Genomic DNA, 10,741 nt, shown 5'->3' on the forward strand with positions numbered 1-10,741 from the left:
AAGACCCACCAATCACCGTAGACTTGACATTCCAAGTTCTATTGATGATTAATATTACTGACTTTAGGAGGGATAACCTTATTTCTTCCTTTTTAGAATTAAAATTATAATTCAACCGAATCAAGTAGTTTAAGTCCAAACCTTATATTTATCTTAAAAATTCATTAAATATATATAAATTATTAATTTAAAATTCAGTAAATTAAAAGGACTAGATTTCTGAATATATAAACTTTAAATTCTGACTTTCCTGTATACTATTAATGAAATACATTTTTTGAATAATATAAATATTAATAGTCAATCTATTAAATACCTTTGCAATTGACTTTATTGTAAGATTATTTTGTCTTCTTTGTTGTAGTTTATTCAACATTATTTTAACGACTTTGGGAGGACTTCTCTTTTTCTCTGTTCTGTTATAATTTCTTGACGATGAAGATGAACTCAATTTATCTAAGTACAGTTTCTTTATCTATTTCTGTTGATAATTGGAGGGGAAAAGCAAAAAGTCAAAAGAAATGGCTCATTATTTGGATTCTTCTTCTTCTTTAGTCCCTCCTTTGATTGCTAAACCCAGCAAGGTGGACCTTGAAGCTGGTAACGTTGACCACATCCAATGCCGTATTTGCCTTGAAACTGATGGTGAGTTTTTAATAACCCCTTCATTTTTACTTCATGGGTTTGTGAAAATCTTTAATTCTTGCTTGAAATATTTGTTGGTTTGTATGTATTATTTGGATTCTTGTTTGATTTTATGTGTAAAGGTAGTTTCTTTATGGTTTAATTGAGTGGATTCTGCATCTTTCAAATGTGGGCCCCCTCGCCTCGGATAACTGTGATGTCTGGACCATCTTGTACTCAACTGCTCGGCAAACTGGGCAAACTGTTGAGTACCTGCTATTTTCCACCGGCATAGGAACCGAGTAACCGGGTTTGCCCCTGTTCAAGCTATAAGCCAGCCCAAGTGCAGTTACTGTATTACTAAGAGGCTGAACTGAACGAAAATTTACATGTGGGGGTTTTTTTTTGGGGGGGGGGGGGGGATGTTTGAAGATGTGGTGTTTGTTTTGTTGTGGTACTCTTAGTTTGGTTGAAGATGGTTAGTTGCATTGTGTATTATATCACACATCTTTTATTCTATTCGAAATAGTCAGATTGAACTCAACATATATTCACAGATCATAGCTTATTCCAAGTCTGGTTAAAGGAGGAGGGTTGCAGTAGGTTAAAGTTCATAAAGAATTAGTCGAACTATGATAAAATCAAGCCCAAGTAATTTGGGTTATTTATGGGAAAAAACAAAAATACTTGATTTGCACTTGAGGTAAAAAGTTGATTAATTGATTGAAATTGTTCAGATCAAATGAATGAAGGGAAAAACATCTTGACAGAAAGGAGTTGTTAGCATGTTATCATTTGGTCAATGCTTCTTGTTAAATTCTTCTTTGGTTATTGTATGCAGATAACGTCTTTTACTGAATGGTTCTTGTTGAGTTTTTCCTTGTTTGTTATGTTCAAAGCATATTAATGTTTTTTTTTGGTTAATGAATTTATTGATGCATGAGAAGCAAGATACTTATGATTGTTTTAACTTTTTCCTTTTTAGGCATGGATTTTATTGCACCGTGTAAGTGCAAGGGTACATCAAAGTATGTTCACCGAGAATGCCTTGATCAATGGCGTGCTGTGAAGGTATGTTTTAGCCTTATTACCTCTAAGCTTTCCTTAACTTGGGACTTATAAGACATGCATTGATGCTTTAAAGATTACGATCAGGAATCAAATTGTATTCGTTTGTACTTGTATCTTGTTTGAATAGCTTTCAGATTGGTGAGCTTACAAGCTGTCATTTGTTGTATGTGCAACTGCTGGCGGAACGTCTTACTAAATACCCATAAGCTTTAATTATCAGAATGAATATATACCTGTTCTCTAAAGTTGTCTTTTTACAGGAAGGATTTGCATTTTCCCATTGTACGACTTGTGAGGCTCCCTTTTACTTGAGAGTTAACGATCTTCATAGAAAATGGCGAACCTTAAAATTTAGGTTCTTTGTGACCACAGACATTTTGGTCATCTTTCTCGCAGTTCAACTTGTATGTGGGGTTGCCCTCTCTACAGTTTTTTTCTTCATTTCTTGATAATTACTTGAATAGTACTGGGGACAATATCTTCAACTGATCACTAACCTTCTGTTTTGCAGGTTATAGCTTCACTGGGATATTTAGTATATGTGATTGATACACATCAGAAGTCATGGCTTCGTTTGCATTGGGGATTTGGCAGCGAACTAAGCTTCTATTACATATGCGGTAAAACATATTCATTCGCACTAGCATTTTTGTTTATGCATGTATGTCGAAATGCTATTATGTCTGCTTAATATTCTTTGTCCAACTGGATGACCAATCCAGATTGATGTAAAAAACGACCACATGTTAGATACAGTTGTTACGTATCCATGTTGACATGTAACTTCGGTACCAATAGGCCCCAAAGACCTGATTACCCTGCTGGTTTTGGGTTTATATGTCTTATTTAGTCGCCTTGGTAAATGAGATTTGGTTTGGGAGTGATGGAAGAATATGAGATAAACAATATCTACTTAGATATTCCAAAGTTTTAAACCTCAGGGCTGTGGTTCAGTGATAAGGACGTAATACATTAAGTGTGGGTTAGGTACACGCCACGACCTTAAACTCTGTCAATGACTAAAGCTTAGTATTTAACTGGGAGAATAGTAGAAGGGCGGGCTCTCACTTCCCCCGAGTTTTGGACTTGTGAGTACAGTTGGGATTGGAGGAGCTAACTCAGGAATTTCTTGGTTATAAAAAAAAAAACCCAACTGAAACAAACAGAAATGATAATAGAAAACAGTAGGAACAATCATGATGAAAGAGGCGTGAGCACTTGATGCATATATTTCTTAATATGCATATAGTGCATCATCCAAAATTCTGAGTTTACTATTTTCAGTACATAGCGATTCTTAAATGATACAAGAGTTCATTTTATTGCTATTGGTTGGCTTTTGTGCAGGGGCACTGTTGTTTTTCGCGTTGATGGGCATATCTGGTTGTTTCTTAACTTGCTTTGATGAAAATGTGCGCGATGAATTGGGTCAGCCCTGCCAGAATTTGTTGTCTTGTTGCTCTTGCGCTGGGTACAAATCATGTGTTTTATGTTCTTTTAACTTTTATTATTTGCCTCCAGATCATAATAACCTTAATACTGCGCTGCGTACAAGTTGGTAACCGTTTGTTGACTTGATTGTCTTTGCATATCGATCTTTTGCATTAACATCTTGAACTGTAGTTGCTGGAGAATTGTTCTCTTTCTGATCCTTTTGTTCTTTTGGCATGCTACATTTGAGGAAATGGAGTTCATTTGATACTGTTTCCTTTTTCATATAATTGCAGAATGTGTGAGAACTGTCATACGCATCGTACAAGTACAACTTATATATGCATCGATTCTAACATATGCTCAGAGAATTGTTCGAACACGACATGTGAATGTTGCTCCGGGAATCATTCTTGCACAGAATGTGAATGTGGGAATTGCTTTGGAGGTGAAGGTGAATCTGGGATACCGGTATTATTAATTGTAGCTGTAATTGTGCTAGGAGTGTTTGCCATCTTTGGCATGTTTTACAGTGTTTTGGTTGCTACAATGGTTGGACAGAGAATTTGGCAGCGACGCTACCACATACTTGAGAAAAGAATACTGACAAAGGTAAGTTACGCCCTTGTTTTTGTTTCTCTTTCAAAATATTTGCCATTGTATATAGGGAAAAGGCTTAAATTTGTCACTTTGCTATGAGAAAAAGATAAAGTTTACCCTCCGTTATAATTTCTGTCTAAAAATACCCTGCTGTTATACAATTGGATCACGTTTACTCGTCCACATTGGACAATGTTAACGGAGAAGGGGTATATTTGATCCAATTGTATAACAGCAGGGGTTATTTTTAGATAGAAACTAGAAAGTATAACGAAAGGTAAACTTGATCCTTTTCTCATAGAGGGGTAAGCTATCCGTGCACAAAGGTGGCAGTTGATGTAATCTAAGAAGTTGTCGCATAAGGACGTGAATGCTCTGTTAGTATTGGGTAGAAAATATACAGATATTAGCATATCAGGAAGTATTATACTCTGATTTATGTTTTGCACTGCAAGATGTAAATTGCCAAACCTTTTCTTTTTTCGGTTCCTATATTGACTGAAGGTATTCCAATGTTCTCTATAATTTCTATATAAAATTAAGACACACATTGTTGGGCAACTTTCCTTTGCATGCTAGTATTTTTGACCCAACTAGAGAGCTTTGATTTCTCCTTTCGTTCTTCTGTACGAAAGCCAAGCAACAAGATAAAAGTCTCTCCTAATTATTGTCAATACCAAATGGAAACTTTAAATTGAACTTCGTAAGCAGGGGCTGAATGCGGGGGCGAAGCTATGTGTGGTCAACTGAACAACGTTCACTGAAAAATTATAGTGTAGAAGGTAAAATATTACTTGTTATTGCTAAAAAAAGTAGACTTTGAACACCCTTGCATAGCCTTTATTGAACACCCACTGGCAAAGGGTGTATCAAATTTGAACACCCTTATTGAATTTCCTGACTTCGCCACTGGTTATATGTTTTACTTTTTTATACTTGAAGTTTCAGTTTCTTTTTCAGTACTCATTCATGGTATGCAACACTTTTGGCTATGAAGCTGTTTATTAGGTTGTTGATTTAATAAATAAATCAAAATGATTATATGATTATATGAAGATTTCATGATATCCTAATTCTTGTGTAGGAATATGTTGTGGAGGACGTTGGCGAGGTGGCTGGTAATGATTGGTCACCGCCGCGATTGCCACAGGAGAATGTTCAGCAGCTGGAATCACTTGGACTTCTATAAACTTGAAGGTGTCGACAAAGGAAAACAACAGAGGGATTAAACTCCATATTGGCTCAAGCTTATGGATCTCCAAGGGACTATTACTTTGAACTCAATATTTTACACTTATGTGCATTGTTTACTTTTAAAACTGGATAACAATTGAATTTATACGCAGTTTTAAAGATATGTGGGTTAATTCAATACAAACGATTAATGACGTTAGATAAGCAAATATAAGATAGACTAAATAGTCAAACCAATGATGATAGTGGGTTCAGACTCGGTTGAAAGCTTAATAAGAAGCCTGCCTTCAGTTCCGAGCCAACACTTATGAAGAACTTATGAACAAAAGTAAGAACTTTGAATAACTTTTAGGAATAGAGAAAACAAATGTAAATTGCCTTGGTATGCGTGTTACCATGTGTTTAATGAATAATTAACTTCCCCTTTATACAGTAGGGGAGTTTTACCCCAAGTACAATTTTAAAAAAGGTAAAATCTTCCTTTTAGCTAATCACTAATCTACCGCTGATACGGGTCGAGATTCACGCCGTGATATTCGGTTGGATACAGATATCACGACCTTTGTTAATCGTGTGTGGTCGTTCGATAATGCTCTTCGAGGTCTTGGAACTTGAACCAGACCCGGGGGCGTGGTCTCGATGGCTCCACGGGCATGCGTTTTGCTCGGGCCTTGATGCGAGAGGCTCCTGGCTTCGATTCCCTGCAATTATGTCCTTGCTTCGTTTTGCCTCATCGAGAAATTGGGGTACTCACTACACTCGGTTTTACCCATATACAGATAGTCCCCTCATTTCTCAGAGAATAGGTTTGCCGAAACGGTGGGAAACGATAGATGTTCTCCAGTTCCTTCCTCCGTACGTTACGACGAAGGAGCCGAAACGTCCTATCATTCGTGTCGTTCTGACCTCGATCACGTGTCAATTATCGGCTGGTTGCCTTCGAATGCGAAGCATCGCCTGCTTCCCTATAAAAGCTTCCATCCTTTGTTCTTTTTCTACTTTTCGACCAAGCTTTTACCTTCGAGATTCCTAGCCATCATCAAACTTCTTTCAAACCTTCATGCCATCATCTTTTGATCCTTAAATCTTCATAGTGATTTTCAGGTTTTTACCAAGACTTCCTTTAAATCTTCATACTTTGTTCTTCATCCTTCAAACTCGTTCTTTCAAACCTTTATATTCTTTCTTTAAATCTTCAAACTTCTCCAGATAACAATGGCTAAAACATCTAAATTTGTTCCTCAACAAGTTGTCTCCTCATCTTCTCAACCGGTCGCCGGTACTGAGGCAGTTTCCCCTGAAGTAGTTGCCCTCGAAACGGCTGCTCCCGAGGTGGCTGTCGACGAACCAACCCCCGAGCCTCCCTTGAAAATGTTTATTCCCGGGGGCTGTGATCTCGGCTAAACCCACACCACAATTAAGTAGTGAGGCGGTCGATACAATAATAAACCCAACGAAGGTCGGGATCGAATCCACATGGAGTTAGAATATGGTATTAGGTGTATATCTAAGTTAATTGCAAGTTTTGGCTCAAATTACACTTCCACAAACTTGATTGGTGTTCTACTTCTACTTCTACTTTATTGTTTGCAAGTATAAAACTAAGGACAATATTTTTGATTTTGAGATTTTTCAAATGATTAAAAGGGACTAGGGTTATGACTTCTACCTAGGTGGTTATCTAATGGGTTGTAAACTCCAAGGCAAATTCGATTAGTTGGGATCGTGATATAGCAATCACATCCGGGTACTCACTCTATACCTCTCGTTAGTTTGAGTGATTTTGCCTAATTTGGCTTTCTCAAGTCCAATTGGGTATTTGCACAATACAAGTGATATTAGCTCAAGTCGGGTATTATTATCTCTATGTTTAACCCTTTAATTGGGGCTATCAATTTCTTGAGTTCACCCCAATTTCTTATTAGTCAAATTTTTCTAGACTTAGTGTCTCTTTCTCAAATAGAGGCTAAGTCAAATAGGCATGAATCAATGCTTGCAACTATTGATTCTACGGTTTAATCATGAACAAGGCTAAATATCACTAACCCAATAAAAAATAAACCCTAAATTAAATACTCATCAAATACCCACACTAGGATTGGGTCACAACCCTAGCTAAAGATTTAGCTACTCATGAAAAGTACAAAAATCAAAGAAGAAATTAAGATAAAATGCATATTAATTGATTAGGGAAAGAAAATCTAATGTATAGATGTTAATCTAGTACAAAAATCCTCAAAATAGAAAAGAAAACGGCTCAGGTGCTCTTCTCCAACGTCACTTAACCTAAAAATGACAAAAGTCCTATTTATACTAAGCTGAAAATATATGACAAAATTGCCCCTACAGAGGTTGTGCGGCCGCATAATTCTGGTGTGGTCCGCACATTGAGCTTCTGCGGCTGCACAATTATTGTGCGGTCCGCATTCTTGGAATTTTTGGGCTTGGAACTTCGGGGCTTCTGCGGTCTGCGTAAAAACGAGTGCGGCCGTGCTTCTGATTGTGCGACCGCATAAAAATAATGCGGTCCGGACTCCTTGATTTTAAACTTGAATCCAACTCTCTGATTCTTCACTCCTGCGGACCGCATAATAGTGAGTGCGGCCGCTCTTGATATTCTGCGGCCGTACAATTTTGGTGCGGTCCGCACTCTTTCAGCTTGCCCAAATACCATTCTCTGAATCTCCTCTCTGCGGCTGCACTGCTGGCCTTTTTGCCCTGTTTTAATTCTTTTTCACTTTTGACTCCTTTATGAGTTGATTTTAACTTCTTTGGCTCATATCCCAATATTCCTACAAGTAAGCACATTTTGTTAGTTTTCGGGAATGCCTTTAAATATTTTTGAGCTAAATCACAAGTAAAAGAGAGCTAAATAATCGGTCAAAATCCTTACTTATCAACTCCCTCAAACTTAAGCTTTTGCTTGTCCTCAAGCAAATAAGGCAATTCCCACCTCCACTATAAAAAGAGATATATCAGCTGGCTTAGGGTGAATTAATCATACATCAATTGGGATCAACAATTACCCACAACACATATGAATTATCAACAATGCAATGGTTTGACCTTTTGAGTATAATAGTTCTAATGTGACACTAGAGTATCAAGAGTTGACTCTATTCATCAAGGAAGCTCGATCTTTCACGTAGGTCTAATTTGCCCATTATTTCTCAAGAATGCTAAGGAAAGATCGGGTGCCAAGAGAGGGCCACTATAGAACGGATAAAGGCTTGTAACGTGGTTATTGAAAGAAAAAGGCTTCAACTCAAACGGGTTGACTAGGGTTATCACATTGGTAGGCTATGAAAGATTTCAATTTCAAATTGGATCAAGGAGAGCCTACAATCATTTCTCAATCCAAGCTACACTTAGAATTTCACCTAGAAAAACACTTGGGGCAAGTTCTAGACTATTGGCACGGGAACTTGGACTTGCAATTCAATACCTTACCTCTCACACTGCTGGATTGCTAAAGAGAACGGAGTCGAGGGCCCACAACAACCCTACCTAAGATTGAGAATCACAAATGGCTCGATTGAACTACTTGATGACTGTTTGAGTCAACACAAGAGTCTAAAGGTCACAACTAGAGCCATTTTATGCCAACAACTTTGTTTTTAACCATAAGGTCAGAGGTAAATATGTTGGTACCAAGTGAAGCATGCTCGAGACACTTTTATTCATTACTATTATATTTTGTCAAAACATAAAAGAAAACGGACTCAATCCCTTAAGAAGGTTGTCACGCCATCCATTATTGGGAAGAGCCACTCAGTTCACACAAAATCCACCTTTGGAAAGAACCGTGGCATTAAGAAAACCAAAGGCTTATTGTTCACTCAAAACGTAAAAAGAAGCTAACAAATTAAAAAGAAGATAATAAAGTAAATAAGAAGTTATACTACTAAGGAAAAGCAAACTAAAGAAGCTATAAAGTAAACTACGGGAAGCGAGATAAATTAATATATACATAAGGGAAATGAATATCTACATCAAATGGGGAGAATATATACATACCAAAGGGAAAATAAGAATGAAAGAAAAATAGTATCAGAGTTATTACATGCCAAATGTCAAATGTTAATTAATCAAAATAGACCACCCCCCAAATAAAAAATAAGCATTGTCCCTAATGCTTAACAAAAATAAGAACATGGAAGGGGTAGAGAGTTAAGAGAACTCCCTATATGGTCTCAGTCTTCATGGGATCATCAACACCCCCTGTCTCCTCTAACTGTATGTCATTATCTCTTGGCTGAGGGACAACTGTGTTGTTGAGCATCTGTATCATCTCCTTAGCAGTGTGTGCAGTCGCAACCGGCTCTTCAGACTGGCCGGCTGCTGCCTGTGCTGCTGGGACTGTCTGCTCCACAAGCAAGCCCAATGGAAGATCTCCGGTAGATGCAATCTTTTCAACCTTTTTTCTCAGCTTCTCTACCGACTTCTTTGATGCATAGGATCTACGCATCTTTTTGACATGTTTGCCCAAATCTTTAATGACCTTCCCATGCGTTGCTAGAGTATCAATAATGGTCTTCTGGTTCTCCAGAATCTTCTTCAATGTTTCCTCCACTGACGGAGGTACTTGTGGCTCTGCTGGGACTGAGGACTGTGCTGCAACAGCACTAGGTAAATCAGTCAGCTTTGTAGTAGCTGCCTGCATCCAGTTGTTGAGACTCGCCAATGTCTGGGAGACTTGCAGTGCAGTCTGAGGATATGTAGATGAAGCCAGCACTGATAATGGCACTGATAGTCTAGCAGAAGCCGGTGGTCCGGAAGATGAAGATGGCATGACTACTGTCCCGGTAGAAGTACCGGCTGTGGTGGATGGCTCGACAGCTGAATCGGTAATCACTACCACTGGCTCCTCAGACTGGCCAGTGAAGGTAGTAGCTTTACCCTTGAATTTCGGGTTGTCAGCTCCCTCAAGTTAGTACCAAGAGAAAGGCTTCTTGTCCTTCACCTCAGTGTCATAATGCATTGGCTCCACCCCTTGGTCCTTGAAGTACTCTGTGAGGAAGTTCGGGTATGGGTAGGACCTTTCATCTTTTTGGACAGCCAGAGTGATGTTTGTGGACATGATAGCACCCACATTAATTGGGTACCCATCCATAATTGAGGCTACTAAGACTGCACGGGGAAGTGGAAGATTGTTCTTGTTGAGGCATGGATCAATGCGGCTACATACAATTGTTTGCCACCCTTTTGCTTCAAACTTTAGGGTGGCTCGGACTATTGGAACTCCTACTGTGAGCCATGGAGGTACTGACCCTCGAATAGCCAGAATCTCAGCTAGCCATGGGCGAGCTGCGTCATCCATAGCCAGCTTCTCCAGGTATTGAACTGCTTTCACTTCCTCAAACCCCACATACTTGTTCAAGGTGCAGGAATCAAACTTGATTTTCACATTTTGAACTTTTGTCACCTTGGTACCCTTTTTGATATGAGCGACATTGGTATAGAATTCCTTGACCAAATACTCATTGGCATTCGTAACGGTGTGGGTGAACCATCTCCAACCTTTTCACTCTTAGAATTGTCGGAGGACATTGGGGTTGTGCTTGTCTAGATCTTTCATCAAGAACTGCCACTCAAGAGTGAGTGACCAATGCGGCCACCATTCCCTAAATTTAGCAAAGGCAGCAGCACTGACGAATCTGTCCTCCCATAGCTCTGGTCTCTTTGATCTCTCCAAACCTCATACTGTAGTATCCCCCCCATTGTCTGGGACATCATCATCGTCCATATTAATTGGATCAGCTGGAGCATGTGAGGAAGAGGGCTCAGAGGCTTGACTACCCTCTTCCGAACTATCAGAGGA

At 38.7% G+C, this 10,741-nt stretch overlaps 1 protein-coding gene across 2 annotated transcripts; it reads left to right on the top strand.

The window, feature by feature from the left end:
- Positions 1–387: 387 nt before the first annotated feature.
- On the top strand, positions 388–5,081 carry LOC107784149 (uncharacterized). Of its 2 annotated transcripts, XM_016605227.2 has the most exons (7): positions 388–645; positions 1,610–1,695; positions 1,956–2,099; positions 2,207–2,315; positions 3,043–3,166; positions 3,423–3,738; positions 4,811–5,081. In XM_016605227.2, the coding sequence occupies exons 1-7, from the start codon at positions 522–524 to the stop codon at positions 4,913–4,915; spliced, it is 1,008 nt and encodes a 335-aa protein (XP_016460713.1). In that variant the 5' UTR covers positions 388–521; the 3' UTR covers positions 4,916–5,081. The 2 variants fall into 2 exon arrangements, with proteins under 2 accessions (XP_016460713.1, XP_016460720.1); XM_016605234.2 differs by lacking the exon at positions 1,956–2,099.
- Positions 5,082–10,741: the final 5,660 nt, after the last annotated feature.

This window comes from Nicotiana tabacum, chromosome 13 (genome assembly GCF_000715075.1).
Source record: "Nicotiana tabacum cultivar K326 chromosome 13, ASM71507v2, whole genome shotgun sequence".
In the NCBI taxonomy this organism is placed as follows: domain Eukaryota; kingdom Viridiplantae; phylum Streptophyta; class Magnoliopsida; order Solanales; family Solanaceae; genus Nicotiana; species Nicotiana tabacum.

What these genes read in the sequence shown, in the direction of transcription:
- LOC107784149 (XM_016605227.2), top strand. Translation starts at nt 522, where the DNA reads ATGGCTCATTATTTGGATTCTTCTTCTTCTTTAGTCCCTCCTTTGATT. An exon ending in TATTTGCCTTGAAACTGATG is followed by an intron (nt 646 to 1,609) that starts GTGAGTTTTTAA and finishes TTTCCTTTTTAG; the next exon opens with GCATGGATTTTATTGCACCG. An exon ending in TCTTGTTGCTCTTGCGCTGG is followed by an intron (nt 3,167 to 3,422) that starts GTACAAATCATG and finishes ATATAATTGCAG; the next exon opens with AATGTGTGAGAACTGTCATA.